Source organism: Myotis daubentonii, chromosome 1 (genome assembly GCF_963259705.1).
Source record: "Myotis daubentonii chromosome 1, mMyoDau2.1, whole genome shotgun sequence".
Taxonomy (NCBI): domain Eukaryota; kingdom Metazoa; phylum Chordata; class Mammalia; order Chiroptera; family Vespertilionidae; genus Myotis; species Myotis daubentonii.
In genome coordinates, this window is record NC_081840.1 from 79083658 (window position 1) to 79106342 (window position 22685).

General features: G+C 50.2%; 3 protein-coding genes and 1 pseudogene across 7 annotated transcripts; 2 read left to right on the top strand and 2 right to left on the bottom strand.

The window, feature by feature from the left end:
• Positions 1-36: 36 nt before the first annotated feature.
• DHRS1 (dehydrogenase/reductase 1) lies at positions 37-13037 on the bottom strand. 3 transcript variants are annotated; one of them, XM_059709026.1, is made up of 9 exons: positions 12936-13037; positions 12331-12508; positions 10401-10544; positions 10170-10249; positions 2253-2385; positions 1796-1942; positions 1186-1255; positions 585-665; positions 37-429 (listed from the first exon to the last, which is right to left on the bottom strand). In XM_059709026.1, the coding sequence occupies exons 2-9, from the start codon at positions 12478-12480 to the stop codon at positions 293-295; spliced, it is 942 nt and encodes a 313-aa protein (XP_059565009.1). In that variant the 5' UTR covers positions 12481-12508; positions 12936-13037; the 3' UTR covers positions 37-292. The 3 variants fall into 3 exon arrangements, with proteins under 3 accessions (XP_059565009.1, XP_059564999.1, XP_059564988.1); XM_059709016.1 differs by having other exon boundaries at positions 12901-13027; XM_059709005.1 differs by lacking the exon at positions 12936-13037 and adding an exon at positions 12705-12851.
• On the top strand, positions 2585-6099 carry LOC132228096 (DNA damage-regulated autophagy modulator protein 2-like; annotated as a pseudogene).
• A 225-nt stretch (positions 13038-13262) lies between the features above and the next one.
• On the top strand, positions 13263-18933 carry NOP9 (NOP9 nucleolar protein). Of its 3 annotated transcripts, none has more exons than XM_059709113.1 (10): positions 13263-13619; positions 14146-14589; positions 15534-15644; positions 15863-16004; positions 16112-16304; positions 16717-16857; positions 17481-17606; positions 17770-18006; positions 18142-18299; positions 18641-18778. In XM_059709113.1, exons 1-9 carry the CDS (start codon positions 13376-13378, stop codon positions 18292-18294), a joined length of 1791 nt encoding a protein of 596 aa, XP_059565096.1. In that variant the 5' UTR covers positions 13263-13375; the 3' UTR covers positions 18295-18299; positions 18641-18778. The 3 variants fall into 3 exon arrangements, with proteins under 3 accessions (XP_059565096.1, XP_059565079.1, XP_059565087.1); XM_059709096.1 differs by having other exon boundaries at positions 13264-13619; positions 18194-18299; positions 18641-18933; XM_059709104.1 differs by having other exon boundaries at positions 13264-13619; positions 15537-15644; positions 18194-18299; positions 18641-18933.
• Positions 18900-22208, bottom strand: CIDEB (cell death inducing DFFA like effector b). Its single transcript, XM_059709179.1, has 5 exons — positions 22053-22208; positions 21609-21753; positions 20044-20193; positions 19629-19819; positions 18900-19451 (listed from the first exon to the last, which is right to left on the bottom strand). Exons 1-5 carry the CDS (start codon positions 22091-22093, stop codon positions 19322-19324), a joined length of 657 nt encoding a protein of 218 aa, XP_059565162.1. The 5' UTR covers positions 22094-22208; the 3' UTR covers positions 18900-19321.
• Between the last annotated feature and the right edge of the window lie 477 nt (positions 22209-22685).

The following is a 22685-nucleotide window of genomic DNA, read 5'->3' on the forward strand; positions in this document are numbered from 1 at the left end:
TATCAACTGGCCCAGTACAGAATCAGCACACAAATGTGTTGGAGAAAGGAGAAGTTTATTAGTACCAAGAACATTTTTCAAAACTTAAGCAAAAAGTAAAACGTAGGGACAAGGAAAACCAAGGCACAAAGAAGGGCCTATGGGGCCCCAGGGCTCACCAGGGACACACACAGAGGCCTTCTCTTTGTATCAGGGGCACTTGGTGGGTGGGAAAGGCTGCCTGTTCCACTGAGCTGGGCTCAGCCGCCCGTAACAAATGAAAAGACAGAGTGGCGGCCTCAGGCCCGGAGGATTAGAACTTGCTTGTGTAGAGGGTCATAATCCACTTGGGCATACGGAGGAAGCCAGGCAAGTAGGAGGCCAGCCAGCCCAGGCTGGTGGCTTGGGAGAGAACCGAGCTCAAAGACAAATAGTCCTGGATGGGGCGGCCTGAGGACAACAGGAAGAGGAGGAGAATTAGACCCTCATTTCCCACTCCTTGGCTGAAGAGACTGACCCAGTGGGATGTGAGGGAGGAAGGAACGGGGTGAGCAGGAAACAGAAGGAAGAGAGGTCCAGGCTGGATGCTGGGGTAGAGCTCTTACCATCCACATCCCGAAGGCCATAGCGTCGAGCAAGGTCACAAGATGGCAGCACCTTCCCGCTCAGGCTCAGGATATTGGGGTCTGTGGGCACATACAGCTGATATGGCATGGCCGTGGTGCAGGGTGACGAGGTTGGGCTCAATGGGACAGGGCACTACTGAGACAGGCTTAGGAGACCAGAATTGTTTCTCTCTGTTCCCGAGCCTCTGGCTTCTGGCCATACCTCCTAGGAGCTAGTTCTTGAAGCACCCAATCCTCAAAAATTGGGAATCCTGACCCTGTGGGACTCCAGAAGCCAGAGAAAAGAATGGTTTATTCCCCAACCACCTCCTGAGCCAGGGCCCAGAACTGGCTGCCACCACCCTGCAGATAGTGGGTCTCAACCTTCCTAATGCCGTGACCCTTTAGTACAGTTCCTCATGTTGTGGTGACCCCCAACCATAAAATTATTTTTGTTGCCACTTCATAACTGTAATTTTGCTACTGTTATGAATTGTAATGTGAATATCTGATATGCAGGATGTATTTTCATTGGTCGCGACCCACAGGTTGAGAACCGCTGCAGGCCCTTCTTGTTACCAGCTGCCCCCAACCTCTTCACCTGTTGCCAAAGCCACCACGCATTTGCCACTCATTTCCGTGGTCTCCCCGGATGAGAAATTAATTTTGAGCTGAAACATAGGAGCAGAGAAGTGAAGGGTTAGTTTCTCAGAGCACCGCCCAAGTCTCCTCTGCTTTCAGTTTCTGTTCCAGAGCAGAGGCCCTCATCGCGCACCTGTAGGACTCAGCATCTCGGAAGGTGCTGGAGCCCTTCCTCCCCACATCCCTGTGAGCCTTGTATCCCGGCACTAGGGCCCACTGTCTTTCCTAAGTGGAAAGGTCTGGGAAGCCAACTCTGTTGACCTTCTAGGATAGTACACTGTGGGGGTCACGACCATGCGCTATGGAGGTGGGCAGTTTTTCCACTTAAGCCATCCGTGGCCTTAAGCAAGTTTCTTACTTCTCTGGGTTTCAGTTTCACTATCTATAAAAAGGAGATACTATCTCCCTTACAGGAGTAGAGGACATTCCGTGTGTACAGTGCTCAGCCCCATAATTTCCTCCATGGTAAGCACCCGGTATTTGCTCCTTGCTGTTGTTACTGTCTTGACATTAAGGAGGGAGAGCTGATTCCCCTGCATTCTCTGCCACCTCGGCCTCCCCCTGCCAACCTGCTTAAACAGGAGGTCCTCGCCAGTGTCACTCTTCTCCAGATGATCCCTCAGCAGCTCTGTCTGCACCAACCCTGGCCAGAGAGACACGTAGCTGACCCCGTGGCGCCGCAGCTCCTGGGCACAGTCTGCCGCCATCCTGTCACACTGCAGAGACAGAGGGCAGGGTGAGAGCCGGGGCACTGGCCATGTCACCTTCCTCCCCTGCCCTCCCTGCTTCGGCTGAAGATGTCCCCGTCCCATGCCCTTCCTAGGCGCTCTGTCTCAGCTGGCCATCTCTCCTAGTGCACTAATTAATCTGCCCAGCAGAGGAGCCCAGGTGAAGGAACTGTCCATGGAGGGGCAGGAGGAAAGGTGAAGTTGGCCTCCCACTCTTATCACTGGGGATTTAACTCCCGAACTAACTGGGTACCGTCACTGTCCTATACAGCCCCAACCTGTGCCCCTGGGTTCTTACCGCAGCTTTGCCCACGCCATAAGGCACATTGAAGAGATACTGCAGCCCCCCAATGGAGGAGATGACCACGATGAGCCCCCGGCCGGCTGGTACCATCAGCCGAGCCCCATACACTGAGCACAAGTAGTGGCCTCTAGAGGTGGGACAAGGAAGGAATGGACTGTGTTCAGTGCTGGCGAGGGTGCTGTAGCCTTGGCAGCTCCCACTGCCCTCTAGTGGCTGTGGTCAGCCAGGAGAAGGCAGCAGAGGGGTGGCCACAGACCTGAAGAACCAAGGGCCTGAGGCCTCCTTCAGCGAGGAATACTGGTAAAATTAACCACTGAAGGAGGGAAATGGCACTCTCTAGGAGATGTAAAGGAAGAGCTCTGTCATAATAGCAATTACAAACCTAAACTAGCTCAGGGGGAACGTAGCTATATATAAGATCTTCCTGGAAAAACTATAAAGTGCTGTCTAATGTGAAAGGACAGGTACAGGCATAATTTTTTAAAAAATATATTTTATTGATTTTTCACAGAGCAGAAGGGAGAGGGATAGAGAGTTAGAAACATCAATGAGAGAGAAACATCGATCAGCTGCCTCCTGCACACTCCCTACTGGGGATGTGCCCGCAACCAAGGTACATGCCCTTGGCTGGAATTGAACCTGGGACCTTTCAGTCTGCAGGCCGGCAGTCTACCCACCGAGCCAAACTGGTTAGGGCTAGGCATAATTTATTTGGAAGGAAAAACATGTAAAACATCAGTTCTACTTAAATTAATCTATAGATTCAGTCAATGTGAGTTTTCTATATATATAAAAGCCTAAGCGCCCCTTATGATCAAATGACTGGTCGCTGTGATGTGCACTGACCACCAGGGAGCAGACACTCAATGCAGGAGCTGCCCCCTGGGGGTCAGTGCGCTCCCACAGCCAACCTCCCACTGCTGGCCAACCTCCCACTGTCCCTCACTGGGCCAGCTGGCCAACCTCCCTAGGTCACTCTCCCCTGGCCAGCCAACCTCCTGCGGTCCCTCCCCCTCGCCAATCACCGGCCAGGCCGAGGGACCCCACCCGTGCACAAATTCATGCACTGGGCCTCTAGTATCTCTATAAGACTTTTGGAGGAACTGACAAAATAATCTAAAGCTCCATTATAATAAACATGGAATAGCCCGGTAAATTCTGAAAAAAAAAGAAGAGTAATATCTGTGGGTGGGGGATATGCTCCCCCATCTTACCACCCTTTATTAAAATGTACAATGACATACTAGTTGAAAGAATGCAGTACTGCCGAAACCGGTTTGGCTCAGTGGATAGAGCGTCGGCCTGCGGACTGAGAGGCCCCAGGTTCGATTCCAGTTAAGGGCATGTACCTAGAGTGCGGGCACATCCCCAGTAGGAGATGTGCAGGAGGCAGCTGATTGATGTTTCTCTCTCAACGATGTTTCTGACTCTCTATCTCTCTCCCATCCTCTCTGTAAAAAATCAATAAAATATATTTTAAAAAAAGACTGCAGTACTAGTATAACAATATAGAGTCAGTGAAACAAAATAGTCAATAATTAGATCCACATGTAAATGAGAATTCAGTGAATTATAAAGGGAACACTTCAAGTCTACAGGGAAAGAGGGGTCATTCAATAAATGAATTTGGGATAACTGGCCATTTATTTGGCGGGTGGGATTGGCTACCAACTTCATTTATGTTTTCAAAATGCATTCTAAAAGGATAAATTATTTGACTATTAAAAAAATGAAGGCACAAAAGCACTAAAAGAAAGCATGACAATGTGCTCATAAACTTGGGGTGGGGAAGGCTTGTCTTAGCATCACAGCAAGATAGAAAATATAAAAGATTGACTTCTTAAAATTAAGACATATCCTATATAATAAAGCCTAAGATGCAAATTGACCAAATGGTGGAGTTACCAGTTGCTATGACATGCACTGACCACCAGGGGGCAGACGCTCAATGCAGGAGCTGCCCACAGGCCCCTGGCAGCCAAGGTGGGTGCCAGCGGGGGGCCCCTGATTGCCCACAGAGGGAGGCTACTGGTGGCAGGGGCAGGGCCGGCTAGCAGGTGGTGTCAGGCTGGCCAAGGTGGGTGCCAGCAGGGGCCCCCCAATTGTCCCTCCAGTCACCCCACAGATTGGCCCTGATCACCAGCCAGGCCTAGTGGCCCTACCCGTGCATGAATTTCATGCACCGGGCCTCTAGTATATATATATATATATATATATAAATGTATAAGTACATACATCTATATATGTTTATGTGTATAGAGAAAGCTGGAGAGAGCACGTATGCAAAATGATGAGTAGTCAATTGGGAAAAATATTTGCAAAATGTATCAAAGGAACCTATTCCACAGATATCTTATAAACTGATGTAAAAAGAATATGTTAATAATACAAACAGCTCCCAAAAAATAAAGTGCTAACTGAAGTGAGTGGGAAGGGCAAGTGTGCTCCTCAGGGCAGTGAGTGCACCTGGGCCTGGCCTGGCTGCTCAGGTACCTGCCCTGGGGCCCACCCCATCTCCATCCAGCCCATAGGCTCCAGACCCAAAGGTCAGCCCTGGTGGCTCATCCTAGCAAGCAGTCACCACTGAGAGGAGGCAGCATAAGGAATTCATCTTATTACCAGTGGCATTTAAATATTTATGGAATTTGAAAAATTGTAACCGCAGTTCTGATTCATGGATTGTCAAAGAAAGCAGAGAACATAGGATTTACACACGGGGCAGGTTTGGGTAGATTTGAAGGCTGATACTAAAACAGGAGCTGGAAATAAAATGGTGGACAAACAGTTGGTTCCTGCTCTCACAGAACTTAAACTTAAGTGAGGAAGATAAAACCAAGCAAGTAACAAAAACCTGTTTGAAATATGGTGGTTTCAGCAAGGCCTCAGTTTCCTTCTTTCAGCCCTTATAATTTGGGTGGCAGCTGCTTTCTCCAGGGTCAACTCTCCGCCATGTTGACCTGCTTTGTCTTATATCAGGTACATCAGCTCCAGAAAAGTGCTTGTTTGGGGAAATGTTAAATTTCACTGCAGTTTTATGCCTTGCTACCATTTATGTTCGTTATAAGCAAGTTCATGCTCTGAAGCCTGAAGGAAAATGTATCACCAGATTGAACGAGGCTGGCTTTGTATTTGGATTGCTGAATTGTTTAGGACTTTCTGTTGTGGCAAACTTCCAGAAACCACCTTTTTTATTGCACATGTGGAGTTGTGCTCACCTTTTGTATGAGCTCATTGTGTATGTTTGTTCAGACCATCCTTTCCTACCAAATGCAGCCCCAAATTCATGCCAAACAAATCTTCTGGCTCAGTCTAGTTCAGCCATGGGCAAACTACAGCCCGCGGGCCGGATCTGGCCCGTTTGAAATGAATAAAACTAAAGAAAAAAAGAAGACCGTACCCTTTTATGTAATGATGTTTACTTTGAATTTATATTAGTTCACACAAACACTCCATCCATGCTTTTGTTCCGGCCCTCCGGTCCAGTTTAAGAACCCATTGTGGCCCTCGAGTCAAAAAGTTTGCCCACCCCTGGTCTAGTTGGTTGTCTGGTGTGGAGTAAGTGCATGTAGCATGCTGATTTGCTCATCACTTTTGTAGTGGTAGTTTTGGCACAGATGTACAAACATTCCACTGGAACAAAGGTTATGTGCTTCATATGATCACTACTGCAGCAGAATGGTCTATGTCATGTTCCTTCCTTGGTTTTTTCCTGACTTATATACATGATTTTCAGAAAATTTCTTTAGGGGTAGAAGCTAATTTACATGGATTAACACTCTATGACATTGCTCCTTGTCCCATTAACAATGAACGAATGTGTCTACTTTTCAGAGATTTATGATGAAAGGATAAAATATTCCTCTGATGATTATGATTGGGAAAACATTCATAAGTTACTTCTGCTCTGAAATTTTCCACCAATTAATCAAGGATGACAGTGACATTGAAGGGTCCTGATAACCAAGAGACACAAATTAAGCCATTTTATAAATTATTTTAAAGGATGTCTTCAAAGCTCTCCCTCCCAGGAGTATGCCCGAGCCTATGCCTTTTCCTTTCCCCTTCTCCCCCCGCACCCCTCCCCAGGCATGTTACCATAGCTTTCTCACTCCAAGCTCCAAGGACCCTTCCTTTACCTCCATAACTTGTTTCCTAAGCCCATTTCTTCTAGGAACTACTTTTTCTACCTCTGCAATTTACCAAATAAATGTTCTCTTACAAAATAAAATAAAATAAAATCTACACTAATAAAAGAGAAAAATGGTAATTGGCGTACGACGATACCCTTTTCATTGGCTAATCAGGGCTATATGCAAATTAACTGCCAACAAGATGGCGGTTAATTTGCATATGTAGGCACAATGTAGGGAGGCAAAAGGAAAAGCAGGAAGAAGCCCCCTGCCACTGACAGTGATCGGAAACCCAGGGGGGAGCTAAGAGCTGGGGGGCAGGGCAAAGGCGGCCCTGGGGCCGCCTTTGCCCTGCCCCCAGCCATGATTGGAGAATCAGGAGCCTTTGCCGCCCTGGCCAGTGATAGCAGGAAGTAGGGGTGGAGCCAGCAATGGGAGCTGGACACGGTCAAAGCTGGCAGTCCCAGGAGCTAGGGGTCCCTTGCCTGGGCCTAAAGCGGAGCCCAAGATCGCGGGGCCGCTGCAGCTGCGGGTCCCCGCTGCCCGAGCCGGACACCTCAGCCAGAGGCGTTAGGCCTGGGCAGGGGCGGAGCCTGTAACCGCGGGGAGCTGGGGGTCCCCTGCCCAGGCCTGACACCTCTGCCGGAGGCCTCAGGCCTGGTCAAGGGGCCGATCCGGTGATTGGTGATCAGAGGGTGATGAGGGTCAACGCCTCTGGGCCAAAGGCATCAGGCCTGGGCGGGGGGCTGAGCCGGGGATTGGGGGGATATGATGGTCCCCTTGCCCAGGCCTGAAGCCTGGGTCAGAGGCGTCAGGCTTGGGCGGGGGGTGGAGCAAGCGATCAGAGGGAGATGGGGGTCCCCTGCCCAGGCTTGATTCCTGGGTCAGAGGCCTCAGGCCTGGGCGGGAGCCAGAGCCAGTGATCGGGGGGAGATGGGGGTCCCCTGTCCAAGCCTGACACCTCTGGCGGAGGCGTCAGGCCTGGGCAAGGGGCCAATCAGGTGATCAGAGGGTGATGGGGGTCTACGCCTCTGTCCGAGGCATCAGGCCTGGGCAAGGGGCAGAGCCAGCAATCGGAGGGGTCTGGGGGTCCCCTGCCCAGGCCTGATGCCTGGGCCAGAGGCATCAGGCCTGGGCTGGGGGCAGAACCAGTGATGGGGGGAAATGAGGGTCCCCTGCCAGAGGCGTCAGGCCTGGGCAAGGGGCCGATCCTGCGATTGGAGGGTGATGGGGGTCAACGCCTGAGGGCTCCCAGTATGTGAGAGGGTGCAGGCTGGGCTGAGGGACACTCTCCCCCCCCCACACACACACACCCAGTGCACGAATTTCGTGCACCGGGCCCCTAGTAAAATAAAATAAAATAAAACAAAACCTACATAGAGGTTATCTTCAAGAGGATCACGTAAAAACATTTATGCTTATACTTTTTTTTAGTCCCAGAAAATAAACCAAAGGACTATACAAAAAGAATAAAGAGCCAATAAATAAATGGATAAAAAGCTCAACTTGCTCTAGCCAGTTTAGCTCAGTGGCTAGAGCATCAGCTTGTGGACTGAAGGGTCCTGGGTTCAATTCTGTTCAAGGGCACATGCCTGATTTCTGGCTTAATCCCCAGTAGGGGGCATGCAGGAGACAGCAGATTCTCTCTCATCACTGATGTTTCTATCTCTCTCACTCTTTCCATTCCACTCTGAAATCAATAAAAAATAAAAACATTAAAGTTTTTTTTAAAAAGCTCAACTTCACAAATAATAAAAATATATGAATTAAAACCACCTTAGTCCGGCCGGTGTGGCTCAGTGGTTGAGCACTGACCTACGAACCAGGAGGTCAGGGTTTGATTCCTGGTTAGGGCACATGCCCAGGTTGCAGGCTCATCCCTAGTGTGGGGCGTGCAGGAGGCAGCCAATCAATGATTCTCTCTCATCATTGATGTTTCTCTCTCACCCTCTCTCTTCCTCTCTGAAATCAATAAAACAACAACAAAAACAAAATCCCCACCTTATAGTATCTTTGGCCTATCAGAGTGGCAAAGCTTGCATGACTGAGTGACCTGATTGTTTAGCATGGCTGAGGGCATAGAAAAGATTCCCTCCTTCATTGTCATGAGTTTATAAATTGGTGGGGGGTTTTTTGAGGACAGTTTGATAATGTTTATTAAATCTTTAAGAAGTACATATTTTTTCCAAGATTCCACTACTGCAATAGATAAAGGGTTAGGTAGATAAATTATGATACGTACACTGAGTCAACTATTTAAAAGTATGGTAGAATACTAGATTATCAACAGTAGCTATAACTCAGTCAAGGGAGGAAGGTGGTGATGACAGAGTAAGATAATACCGATTTTCACTTTTTTTCCAAAATTTTAAAAAATAATATACACTAACTTGGTAACCAAAAAAAAAAAAAAATTCTTTTCCATGGGAAACTTGAACTTCCAAATGAAAACAAGTAGAGAGACCTATGGTTTCGAAAGGAAGCCCAGCCTAAGGTAATGCAGAGGAAAGGCAGTAAATATGTATGTGAATGTGTGTTGGGAGGTGAGAGGAGATGGTGGTGGGCCTTCAAGAGGCTCACAAAGTGATCTTTATCTTGGAGAATTCATCAGGGCTGGCCTTTGCCCCTTGTAGGCTGAAAACGCCCGATCAGCAAGAGAGGAGGTGAAAGGCCCTGTTTGGGGGACTAAGGATGTGGGCGTTGCCTGTTTCCAGCTGTTTGAGTTTTCTTTTCTTGCTTCTTGGCTAACCATCCCTCTCTGTCCTCGTAATCTTTCTTCTACTTTGGGAATCACAGTTGGATTCTCATTCTGCTTCCTTGGGATTGCCACTAGAAACCATGGGTGTTCTTAAACACTTTAGTCTCAGATTTTCAGATAATATCTTAAGTTATTCCCACAGGTCATGTTCAGGGAGTGTAGTTTATGAGACTACCATAGTTCCAAAAATAATAAACACAGACATGACTGGTGTATATCATGTCGAGCAAACTAAATGTTGTGTTTCATCTCACTCCCGTACCACATGTACATGTAACCCGTGACACCCCTGCCCTCCCAACTCTGACCTGGGAGTGCCCTTGCTGTGGGTCTGGAGTGAGGATCTGGAGGCTAGGAAGACTGACAGTCACTCTTTCTTATTGACTTTCTTTTGATCTAAAACAAAACAATTTCTGCTCTAGCTGGTTTGGCTCAGTGGTTACAGCATCAGCCTGATGACTGAAGAGTCTCAGGTTCGATTCTGGTCAAGGGCATGTGCTTTGGTTGCAGGCTTGATCCCCGGCCCCAGTCGGGGCGTGTGCGGGAGGCAACCAATTGAAGTGTGTCTCTCACATCGATATTTCTCTGTCTCTTCCTCCCTCTACTCTTTCTAAAAAATCAATGGAAAAAAATATCCTCAGGTGAGGATTGATAAAACAAAATTTCTTCCTCTAATTTTTTTGGAAATATTGGCTACGGGTGGTGTGCATTATTGAGGGAAGCAAGTTCCCTTCTGGGTCATGCATTTGGATGGGCAGAGAGTGAGGCAGGAGAGAAGCAAAGGGCACGGTCAGATGAAAATTACTGACAAAAACAAGACAAAAGTTGACATTCCCAGGTACAGATTCACTTGGGTGGAACTTCTCCAGAGGTGAGTGGGATAGATGGGACAAGAGGGAGAAGAAAGAGATGGGAGGTCAGGGAGAAAAGGAAAGGGCACATGGGGAAAGATCGGGGCCGTCAGCCTGGCTAAGTGGGTGAGGGGAGCCCAGGTCCTTGCAGTGGGATAAGGGAAACACTTACCTGAGTCCAACATTGTTGACATCATCCCACATGGAGGCAGGGCTTTCCCAGAATGCCTTCTTACGGTTGTCTATGATTGTCTAGAAAGTACAGGGAGAGTGATGAATTGGATGGCCTGAGGCAGGAAGGTCTGAGGGGCAGGATCATGGAAGGACAATAGTGGGGATAAAAACTCAGGGGTCACAGTAGGAGGTCATGAGTGCGGAGTTGGGATCAAAGTTTAAAGAGTACCTGAACCCCAGCATAGGCATTGTTGACCAGCACATCCAAACGTCCGTTCTGTTCTCGATCAACCTTCTCAAATAGGTTTCGCACTTCACTCTCCTGGCCTGAATCACACACCACAGGCACACACTTGCCCCCTCGGGATTGCGCCTGGAGAGAGACAGAGAGGATATGAGCTCACAGTCGCACAGGAGTGTAGACGTAATGCAGCTTCCCTCCACTCCCAGCTTGGGAGCTGGAAGGCCATCATAGGAATCAGTCAGCAGCTGAGGGAACATGGTTGGCAATATCGCCCTCTGATGTCTGGGTGAGGAATTTCAGGAGTGCTAGGTCCTCCCTTTTTAGAGCAAGGTGGATTGGAATCTCAGCTTTAAAAATACTAGGATACAAACATTTACTGAGGCCTTGTATGCACAAGGCATTGTACTCTGCATGTGGAGGGTATGAGACAAACAAGACACGGAGGCTGCTGTTAAGAAATGAGTATCCATCTTTTTCCTTGCCCTTGGCTACTTCCATCTCACATGCCCTTAGTTGAAATTCCAAAGTCCCTAAAGCTTTCAAACAGAACTTTCTTTTCCCCCCCACTCATGTGGAACCCCTACTCAATCCCAGTCCTCTTACCCTCACTCCACCTGTGCTCCTTCCTGGTAACAAGGAAATAAAAGCTGTCAGGCATGAACTATTTCTACTTCCCGTTCCATCTCAGCGTCTACAAATGTGCCCCATCCTCTAACTTGAGAGGAAGAAGAGTTCCTTACTCAGGAACAGGCCTCCTATTCTCCAAGTCCAACCCTCTTGCCTACTTGCCTACTAAGTGCTCACTGGACTTCCTGTCTTTCTGCCTTAAATTAATTCTTCATACCCCAGCCAGACAGTATGAACTATTTAAAACACAAATCTGTTTTAAATCCTCCAATGGGATCACCATCTCTTAGATTGCAGTGGTTCTCAACCTTCTGGCCCTTTAAATACAGTTCCTCATGTTGTGACCCAATCATAAAATTATTTTCATTGCTACTTCATAACTGTAATGTTGCCGCTGTTACGAATCGTAATGTAAATATCTGATGTGCAGGATGGTCTTAGGCGACCCCTGTGAAAGGGTCGTTCGACCGCCAAAGGGGTCGCGACCCACAGGTTGAGAACCGCTGTCTTAGAGAATAAAGCCAAAGTTATCTACCAGGGTCTCCCAAGGCCCATTCTGTTTCCTTTCCAGCCTCTCACCTCCGCCCCTACTTTGCACCTGTATGTTTTGCAATTCTTTCTCACAGTGTCCACACTCCTTCACCACTGTCCCTCTGCTTGTAAAGGCCCCTTTGCCAGTGTGTCTTAGCTTCTTTGACCCAACTCTTACCTTTCAACACTCCGTTCAAGAACCACTTCCTCCAGAACGCTTTCCCTAACTACTCTCTGGTGTCATCTCAAAACCCACCTCTCAATCCCAGAGCATGCTGTGCACACACATTCACCTCTTATCACTTACCATCTCCACGTGACATTGCCATGAACTGTTTCTACCGCTGGCTAGACCTAGCTTTTAAGGGCAGAAGTTATATCTTATTAATCTTGGTAACCCCAGTGCTTCACCCTGTGCCTAGCAAATCAAGTGTACCCAAATATTTAACTGAAAACCAGTAGAAAAGTCAAGTGAAAATGTACAGTTCAATAAAGTCTTGCCTAAAAGGAAGGAAAGCACAGGTCTACAAATCTTTAGTTCCAATTCCAAAGTCCCTAAAACTTTCAAACAGAACGTTTTTTTTTTTTTTTTTCATAAAACTAACTTGGTGGTAACTGTGACCTGATCTGAAGTTTTGTGGGGTTCATTTATCCCACTTTGAGAAAATGTTCACGTTTTATCGAGGAATATTATGGGTTTTGGTAAGGGGGTGGGAGGAGTGGTTAACAGGAAGGGATCCCTTAGGTGGCTTCTCACCTCCTCAGCAGCAGCCCGCAGTGTGTCCAGATGCCGGCCAGTGATGTACACGGTGGCACCTGCTTGGCAGAGCTGCAAGGCGATGCCACGACCGATTCCCCGGGAAGCACCAGTCACCACGCACACTTGGCCCTTCATGGCAGCTGCCATGCTTACTCACAAGCAAAGGGGTAAAAATCTGTGGAAGCAAAGATTTGCTCTGAGGGAAGCCTGCAGATGGTTGAGGGGGACCCCGGAGGGTGGTAGGAGGAGCCATGGTTGCGATGCTTCAGAGGGAGACACCTGGGTGCAGGCCCAGGGCCAGGCAGCTGTCGGTTTGGGGACGCCCGAGTGAAGAAGGGGGCGGGTGGGGCTGTTCAGGGCAGGGCACCTACTGGGACTCGGAGTGAGGCTGGCTGGGCCCTCCAGTCCCTGGTGCAGCGTCCACGCCGAGCCCCGGGCTATCTGAAGTTCTGGCCCCGGCCTGGCCCAGTCAGGCCGAGCCCCACACGGGTGGCGCGGCTTCTGGGGTGAGGGGTGAGCCAAGGACGGGACCCTGAGCTCTAACTGGGCGGAACTCGCGTCTGTTACCTGCCGCCCGCGCCGCTCCCGGAGACCTGCCTCACCTGCCTGCCAGGTTCTCCAATGGCGAGCTGCGACTGCGGCGCGGTGTACACTCGCCCCGCGCGGGGGCGGGGCCGGGCTGGAGACGGGGCGGGGCCTGGCGGGGGCGGGGCCTGGCGGGGGTGGGGCCGGGCTGGAGACGGGGCGGGGCCGGGCTGGAGATGGGGCGGGGCCTTGCGGCGGCGGGCCGGGCGGGGGCAGGGGCCGGGCTGGAGATGGGGCGGGGCCTGGCGGGGGCGGGGCCGGGCTGGAGACGGGGTGGGCCGGGCGGGGGCGGGGCCGGGCTGGAGACGGGGCGGGGCTGTCGGGCCGTCGCGGGCCTATGACGATAGGCGCCCTGAGCGTCGCGTTCCTACCCTCGCCTGGAGCCAGACCACCTGGCGGATCGCGCTCACGCCGCCGCCGCGGCACCTTTCGCGCGCTGACCGGGACCGGAGCACCCATGGGGCTGGGGCCGCGCTCCCCCCACAAGGCCGGGCGCCGTTTCCCAGCTGGTGGCAAACGGGGACGCGGTGCCAAGGTGTTGGGGCGCCCCTCAGGCCGCGAGCGACAGCCCTGCCCGCCCCCGGACGGGCGCTCGCCGCCGGCTCTGGACGCGCACCCTCACTTGAGCCCCGAAGCGCTGGGGTACTTCCGCCGGGCGCTGTCGGCGCTGAAAGAGGCCCCGGAGGCCGGAGAAGAACGAGGTGGGTGGGCTCCTCCGGGTGGGACCAGGAGAGGGGTTTGCTGGGCATAAAATTCAGTGCAGGCAAGGACCTTGTGGTGGGTTCCCAGGGCGTGGGGACTGTTTCATCTCCCGTGTCCTCTTCCTCGCTCCCAGCCCCTGGGCTAAGTGATGGAACATAACCTCTCAGTCTCTTTAAAATATTTCGTGAAATAAGCCAGTCAGAGAAAGATAAGTATCACATGATCTCACTCATTTGTGGAATATAATGAACAACACAAACTGATGAACAAAATAGATCCAGAGACAGAAGCATCGATCAGACCGTCAAACCTCAGAGGGAAGGTAGGGGAGGGTGGGGGTAAGAGGGAGAGATCAACCAAAGGACTTGTATGCATGCATGTAAGCCTAACCAATGGACACAGACACCAGGGGGGTGAGGGCATGAGTGGGGGGGATGGGGTTAATGTGGGGATAAGGACACATGTAATAACTTAATCAAAAAATAAAAATAAAAAAATAAATAAAATATTTCTTTGTCTTCCCAGAACTGATGGTGCACAATGTTTTGAAGGAAGTGGAGGCTCAGGCCCTCGCCTTGGCCACAAACAGGACTGGCAGTGAGATGCTGCAGGAACTGTTGGGGTACAGCACCCTGAAACCTCTGTGTGGAGTATTGGCTGCTCTGCGCCCCAGCTTGCGCTCTGTGGCCTGTCACCGGTGCGGGGTCCACGTATTGCAGAGCGCTTTGCAGCAGCTGCCCCGATTGTTGGGGAGCTGTGCGGAGGAGGAGGCAGAGAAGGAGGAGGAAGTGCCTCCCTTGGAGACCCTGGAGGAGCTGGTGCTGGGACTAGCCTCTGAGGTGTGTGATGATTTCCTTTTCTACTGTGGAGAGACACATGGCAGCTTCATGGTCAGAACTCTGCTGCAGGTGTTAGGAGGGACTCTTCTGGAGCCCGAGAGAGCCAGACACCGGGGCTCCCGGTCACCTGGTAAGTATTACAGGAGAGGGAAGTGGGCCGCGAGGAAAGGAGAGTTTAGGAAGTTCAGGAGGAGATGGTGGCAGAAGAGTAAGTCTTCACGACCTTGAAGAACCAACAGAAGTTAGGACAGGGTTAGCTGGCCAAAGATTAGTGTGCTACAGAGGCCCAGAGGCAGGGTGTGTTTAGGGAAAGCTAACCATGACTCATGTACATGTGGATGTAGACACATACTGGATGTAAGCAAAAGATCAGGAAATAATACCCTTACTACATGCAACCCACTCTAATATTTTCTTTCCTTTTTTATTCTGTTCTATTCCATCACAAAGGTGCTGGTTGAGACCCATGGAATTGATTTCGTGATTCATTCATAGGCAGTGACCTACATTTTTAAAAACTGGGAAATAAGGTTAGAGAATTTAGATAAGGCCTGATTTTGGGAACATTTTGAATTTCTGGCTGAGGAGTTTGGACTATCTCCCATGGTCCATGGGAAAGCTGGTTGAAGTGTCTCAGACAAATTGAAACAGAAATGTGGTCTCAATTCCATCATCTAGATGAGAAGAGAAATTCAGTTGTGTTCTGCATTTCTAAGGTAAACCCTTGTTCATCTCTGCCAGCGATTTTCAACCGGTGTGCTATGACACACTGCAAGAATATTTAAAACATGTGATACCTGTTATTTAGTCAGGGGCACTGACCTCTTTTCCCTTAGATTGTCAAATAAAAAAAGGCACCACCTAACACAACAATAGCTGTCCAGTGTGAATGAATCAAAACTTTACTTATATTTTTGTCAGTTGGCAAAATACATGTTTTCTGATGTGCTGCAGAATTTAGTAATTCATTTATGGGTGTGATGAAATGGAAAAGGTTGAAAATTCCTGACCTGTGGAATTATTCTCCCTCTGGCATGGTTTTTTTTGTGGTCTTGCTACTTGATCTTCCTTCAGAAGCACAAAGAACTCCAGCTCGGGAATGTAAACCAACTGATTTCGAGGTTCCTGAATCCTTCTTGAATTGTCTTCAGGACCTGAGCTCCTGCTTTCTGAAGGACATTGCTGGTAAGGAGGGAAGTAGGAGGAGGGTCTACTTTTCTGGAGGTGATTATCTTCAAATAAGGCCCTTATTTAGATCAGTCTTCTTTTCACATCTGATCTGATTTGTGTTGCAAAGACTTTATAGACCCTTTTTCCATGGTCCCTTGTCCCTTGTTTGAGGTTGTACAGGTCGTCTGGATTTTGGGAAAGCTGCTTTTATTATTTCTGCTCTCTCACAACAGTGTTTATCACTGACAAGATCTCCAGTTTCTGCTTTCAAGTGGCCTTACAGATCTTACACCGCAAAGTGCCCCAGTTGTGTGCCCACCTCTGTAATGCTGTGATTGACTATCTGAGTAACCGCAATTCCTCAGCAGATGGCAGGTAAGGTCTGGCCTCAGGATTGGTCAGGCTTGATGGGGTGTGTATGATAAATGAGGTGTGTAGGTATTTTGGATGGAGTGGAGTTAAAACTTTCTTCTTGTCTCCAGCCCCCTACTGCTATTTCTGCGGGATCAGACGAGCTCCAGACTTCTGGAGCAGGTGCTGCTGGTGTTGGAGCCCCCGAGGCTCCAGAGCCTTTTTGAGGATCACTTCCAAGGGCAGCTGCAGACCATGGCTGCACATCCTATTGCCAACTTCCCTTTGCAGCGTTTACTAGATGCTGTCACTACCCCTGAGCTCGTGAGTCGGGAACTTGGCTGGGTCTGTGTCTGTACGCTGTTGCTTCTACTAGTTCTTGTTCATTGGGCCTTATGTATGGTGTGCCTATCTCTGACTGTGTGCTGGCTCTTCCCCTTAAAAAGTTATTCCTGGGAGTTTCCCAGAGCATAGGGTGAGGGTGTCTTCTTCCCAGAAAGGATTTGTTTTGGCTTCTCTCAAACGCCAATACCAACAGGAAACTGACTTAATCCAGGTTAGCAGCTTGAGGTTCCATGGCCCACCCAGACTGGACACTTGACTACAAATCCAGAAAGTCCTGACATTGGCCATGGTTTTTGTCTTATCTAGCATCTTTAGTTATTTTTGGCAGAAAGATTTCTCTGAATAACTTAGCCCAAATGCCAAAGATTCTTTACCCCATGTCTCCCCTCAGCTGTCCCCCGTATTTGAGGAGCTGAGCCCTGCCCTGGAAGCTGTGCTGGCACAGGGTCACCCAGGGGTAGTCATTGCCCTGGTGGGAGCCTGCCGCAGAGTTGGAACCCACCAAGCCCAGGTTCTGCAGCTGTTGTTAGAGGTGAGTGGGTGTTACTTGCAACCCATTTATGCCCTTGATTCAAATTCTGTCTCTTAAGACTTATCGAATCTTTAGTCATTGTATCTCTGGCCCCAAGAGATTTTTTTTTTTTTTTTTAATATATTTTATTGGTTCTTCCACAGAGAGGAAGGGAGAGAGAGAGTTAGAAACATCGATCAGCTGCCTCCCGCACATCTCCCACTGGGGATATGCCCGCAACCCAGGTACATGCCCCCGACCGGAATCGAACCCGGGACCCTCCAGTCCGCAGGCCGATGCTCTATCCACTGAGCCAAACCGGTTTTGGCGGCCCCAAGAGATTTAATGCTCAGGGAGTTCATAGATAACAAGGGGAAATGAGGCCAAAGCCATCTCATAGCCCTAGAATGAAAAATTGTCTCCCAGAACAAAGAGAGAAGTTTATTGAAAGAATAAATATTTATTGACCCCTGTTATATGTATAGAGGCTGGGGATACAGCAGGGCAAAAGAGATCATGTCCTCATGCAGCTTATATTCTTGTGAAGTTAAGGCATTCTCACCACTCCTGAATGCTTTCCCTAGTCTAGAAATTCAGGGTTAAAATCGGTTCTCAGATTCATTATGTTTTGTCTTCTCATCTAGGCATTCCACTGTGCAGAGCCCTCTTCCCGGCAAGTGGCCTGTGTGCCTCTCTTTGCCACTTTGATGGCTTATGAGGTGTACTATGGACTGGTGGAGGAGGAGGGGGCAGTGCCTGCGGACCACCAGGTGAGGTAGGGGAAAGGCCAAGCCAGTGACTGATTGGGGACCAGGTCTCCCGGGGCTTAGGGAGCCTCTCACCACAGAGGTGAAGGTGGTGAGATCTCTGGCTTCATCCAAGTGGAGGTGGCATTTTGGTGGCTACCTCCTGATTTCCTATCCCTGTCCTCAGGTTGAAATGGGCACAGCCAGGGCCCTGGGAGAAGTGACAGTCCTCGGATCTCTACTGCTCCAGCATCTGCTGCACTTCTCCACTCCTGGCCTTATACTTCGAAGTCTGGGTGCCTTGACGGGACCACAAGTTCTGACTCTGGCCCAAAGTCCTGCTGGTTCCCATGTGCTTGATGCCGTCCTGACCAGCCCTTCTGTGACGCGCAAGCAGCGCCGCCGTGTGCTTAAGACCCTTAAGGTTAGACTCAGGCTTCTGCTTTGATTCCTCTGCCATTATCTATTTAGAGAACATGAGCTTCCCCCGGACTGTCTTTCCTAGACTCTTTTGACTCAGTCTTTAAACGGAAACTCCATTCCCTCCTGCCCTCCCCAGCATATTTTCAAGAACTGCCCTAGAGGGACCTACCTTGTCTGTCTCAATGCAGGGACAGTATGTGGCTCTGGCTTGCAGTCGCCATGGCAGCCGTGTGTTAGATGCCATCTGGAATGGAGCAGCCTTGGGGGCCCGGAAGGAAATTGCTGCTGAGCTGGGTGAGTACCAGCAGGTCTCTCGGACCTCCAAACTTCCCTTTCCTTACTCCAAATAGCCGGGTGGCTGGGGGATGGATTTAAATTCAGCAGAGACTTCAGTTGCAAAGGGTGTCTTGGCCATGGTGCTTAGCAGTCTGCTCTCCCCTTCCCTCTGTTGATTGTGCAGTTCTGTGTTCTTACCCCTCCTCCCAGTTTGTTCTTTGGAGAATGAGGGGTTAACTCTATCTCAAGGCAGACCCAGGGTCCAGGTAAAATGGAGAGACCTTCACCCCAAGTAGAGTCTCTTCAAGCATAGGTGGTGACTGCATGCTGATACTGAACATGAATGGTTCCCTTTGCAGGAGAGCGGAACCAAGAGCTGATAAAAGACCCTTTTGGCCACCATGTGGCTCGAAATGTGGCCCTGACTACCTTCCTGAAGCGTCGAGAAGCTTGGGAACAGCAACAGGGGGCAGTGGCCAAGCGGAGGCGGGTTTTGAACTCAATTCTTGAAGACTGAGGCCTTGAGATCTGGGACTGGGTGTTGATGGGGGAGGAGGAAAGGGCGTATTTATCCTGTTCCCTTACTAATTTAAATCGAAGTCATTGAAGTCAAAAGTTTTATTGGTAAACATTTTTATATTTGTATTGGAAATGTCTTTGTTATTCTTGGGGGGGAAGGGTATGGAGAAATAGAGATCTCAAGGTAAAGTTCAAGAGGGCTGTCTTCAGTGCTCTGGGGAGCTCAGGGAGAGGAGGAGTTGTAGGAACTCTAGAGGCAGCAGCAATCAGAGTGCTATCAAGATGTCTGGGGCAAGGTTGTGGCTTTCAGGTTAGGTGGGAGGCTGAAAAGATGGCTAAGAAGGGACAGCATTCTTCAGGAATGGGTATAGGCTAGGGGTGTAAGGCACTATGCTGATGGGGTCAGAGGGCAGTGGGAAAACCAGGTGAGTTATCTAGTCTGCACTATCTGCGGGTCCCTAAATGGGATGTTGTCACAGTCCCTACAGCCATCTCCAGGGGCAGAAGCTCCGAGCCCCTTCTCAGTAATGAAGATGACCCTGCTGCTGCCACTGTGTAGCTCCTTCCACTACATGGCGAAGGGTAGAAGAAATTCCCAGCAGCGTATGGCCCAGGCCTTGCAGCAGTGTGGAGGTCCATCGGAGCAACTCCCTGAAGGGCAGAGACAAGAGGCAGTCAGATGGCCAGGAGGAAGCCATAGAGCTGGTGGGGAGGGGGAGGGTGGGGGGGTCTCCATAATTGAGAGCTAATGGGTTAGGCGAGTGCAGGAGAAGGAATTATGGGACTGAAACTGTGGGGATGGGGAAGTAAAACATTTTGGTCTCTGACCTGAGTACTTTCTTTGGGCCAAGTCCTTGAAAGTCACAACTCATGGAGTAGAGCCCATAGAATGTGGCTTTGACGTTCAGGCTCCCAAAGAGGTCTCGAGGGTTTTGCTTGTACACGTCAAAGGTGATGCGAGCGATGTCCTTGCTGTGCTTGGGCTTCTCCCGGCCCAGGCCATAGGACAGCATCCCACTCTGTAGAACACCCCCGTGAGTGCAGTGGTCCCTCACAGCCACCGTTAAGCCCCATCAGTAGTGGGACAGACCCACCCTTGCCTGGACTGGTAGTCCACCATCAGGTGTCTTTAAAAACTCCTTACCTCTCATCACTCCTGCCCTCAAGATGAGGGTTAGGCAGGAGGAGAGGCTTGGGAGAGAGAGAGGATTGGTGGCCTATAGTAGCCCAGTACAGGCCTCACCCTGCTGGAACTCCAGCTCTGCCCAGACTCCAGCACCATCAGGCACGTGTCATCCTCCAACAGCTGGAAGAAGTCTTCGCTCTCCACGGCAGTCCCATCCTCCTCTAGCACCAGGGTTAGCACTCCGCTCAGCAGCAGGGTCTCCAGTGCCTGCCCAGTGGCAAGAAGCAGGAGGGAAATGGCAGAGCTTGGCTCATGCCTTCCCTCTCCAGCTGGCCAGCATCCACTGGTTGGCCCAAGACACTGGTTGATGTCCCAACTCTACTTCCTGGTGTTTGCCATCCCTTCAAACAGCTCCAGCTCCCGGTGTTCTTTCACGGGGACCCTCACGAGGAGCTGACCTTTCTTCCTATTTGCTCCTGCTTTGCTCCTACCATGTCATTGTTATTGCCCCCTGCTTCCCTCCAAGCCACTCCTGATTAGGAATTGGAAAGCTGGCCAGGCTCCCTTGAAGTCCATCTTTTGGGAATGGGCATAAGGCATTATGCTGATGGGGTCTGATGCAATGGAATCTTATCCCCCACCTCGCTTCCCTACCCCCTACATAGAGTTCTCCAGAGCCGTTTTCAGTAATGACAATCTTTTTGTCTTTACTAGTGCCAGATAGCACTTTACATACACTATCCTCTTTTACTTTCTTCAACAATCCAAGGAGGTGTATTATTACTCCCTTTTTATAGATGAAGAAATTTACATTTTGACTTCTCCCCAACCAGAGGGTAAATAGCTTAAATCACCCTACTTAAGGAGACAAATTCAATTAGTGCCATTTGCCAACCACACCCAAGGACAGATGAAGTTAAGAGAATAAATCTCAATTTGGTAGATCAACATAAAGCTAATGAATATTCTATTGAGATCTGCCCCTAAGATCTCCCCTAAACATCCAACCTTTAAAAACCCCTCAAAAATGAAGGCATCAGTGGGTGCTCTCCCAGGACCACTCCGGGGCCTCCCCCCGGCCTGCCCCCCCCCCCCCACTTTCCCAACAGTCATGCATCTCCTAAACTCTAAGGGACCCCACCAGGCTTGCAAACAGGGCAGCAATGGGCAGTGGCAATTCATCCCAGGCAACCCCCCTGAACCTGTCCCCAAGGCCCCCTTTTCTCTGACTTCTTAGTGAGCCAAAGCAGACCAGCCTAGGCTCATTTCCCCAGGCCTTTCTTATTTCACATCCCCAGCTTTAATGTCCTCTAAAATTCAGAAAAGAAAGAAATTGAAATTTTTATGGGTTAAATAACTTCCCAAGGTTTGACAAAAGGAGGTGACAGAAGCAGGACTTGAACTTGATTTGTCACACAAATTGCCAGTCCACACTGTCTTCTAAATCCTATCCCTCCAACCCTCCCTACTCCTTCCCCTATCCCCAAAGAAATGCCAACTCCTTGGGGGAAAAATAGATGGACCCAAATGCAGCAGAGATCACTGGGCTCACCCTCCTGCTTTAGTCTTCAGAGGGAGGGCTGCATAACCTCAGCCCTTTCTGCTGGTCATTCCAAGTTCTCACTCTTTTTGAGCCCCTTGGCTGCCCCTCCGATAGGAACCCAGGGACTTGGCTCACTCACCTTGTCTAGCAGTTCCTGGCGGGTGGCAGCTGTCAGACCTTTCCGCGTGGTCCGTTTGTGATCACAGACGCGGAAAGGTCGCTGGGGTGGTGGAGCTGAGGTCCAGACCCTACGGCCAAACTCAGAGCTCATATTGGATACTGACCTGGTAGTTGGGAAAAAAAGTCAAGGAGTGAGGGGTTTGCTGAGTGTAATGGAGATGATGGGGGTGGGGTGGCTGGAGTGTTAGAGAGTGAGGGATTTAGGTTTTGGGATTAGGGTAGCCTAGGGAGAGAGGGAGGGACAATGGAGTGGAGGTGGGTGGTAGAAGCTGGACAAGCCCACTGTGGAAAGTGGAGGGGGAGGGGAAAGGGGTACAGATTCATGAGTTTCCAAGGGGCGGAGTGGAGATTTGTTGCCCTGCCGCTATCCCCAGAGTTAGTGGAGAGGAAGATCAGTAATCACCTGACCAGGCTGCTGGGGCTCAGGGCAGAGAGGTACTCCATGGTGTAGGGAAAGAGCAGAAGAATTCTGGGCTGGGTTGTCCTCCGCTGTGCTGGGCTGAAGTGTTGTTTACTGTTACAGAGCTGGGACCTCAGCCCCAGTGAGGTGGAGGATGAGTCAAGCCGGACTCTGGCCCCCTGGAGGGCCTGTAGGAAGGGCAAAGTCCCAGGGGAGGGAGAAGAGGAGGGGCCTAGATGGGGTCCTGGGAGGAGGATTAAGGCCCAGAGTTGCCAGGCAGAAGCCGGGGAAGCTTTGTGTGGATGTTGTCTCTGGTGGCAGCTTGTGATGTGAGGGTTAATGGTAACTACATGAGAGGATGGCGATTGTCTTTGTACGGAGGGCATTTCTAGGTATAGAAGCTACAGTATGTGACTTGTGCTGCACATACTGCCACCTACTGAAAACTCCATAAACGGCCGCATTAGGAAAAGGGAGGCGGGGCGAGGGTGAGATCATGGGCAGGGCTTGGAGAAATGGGAGGTGAGGCAGTGTGTCTGGGTGGGGCGTAGAAGAGGATGGGTCCTGATCCATGGACCGCCAGGATCCTGTGGCAAGGAACTTCTTGCTTTCCTGCTCTTTCCTTGGTGGCCTAGG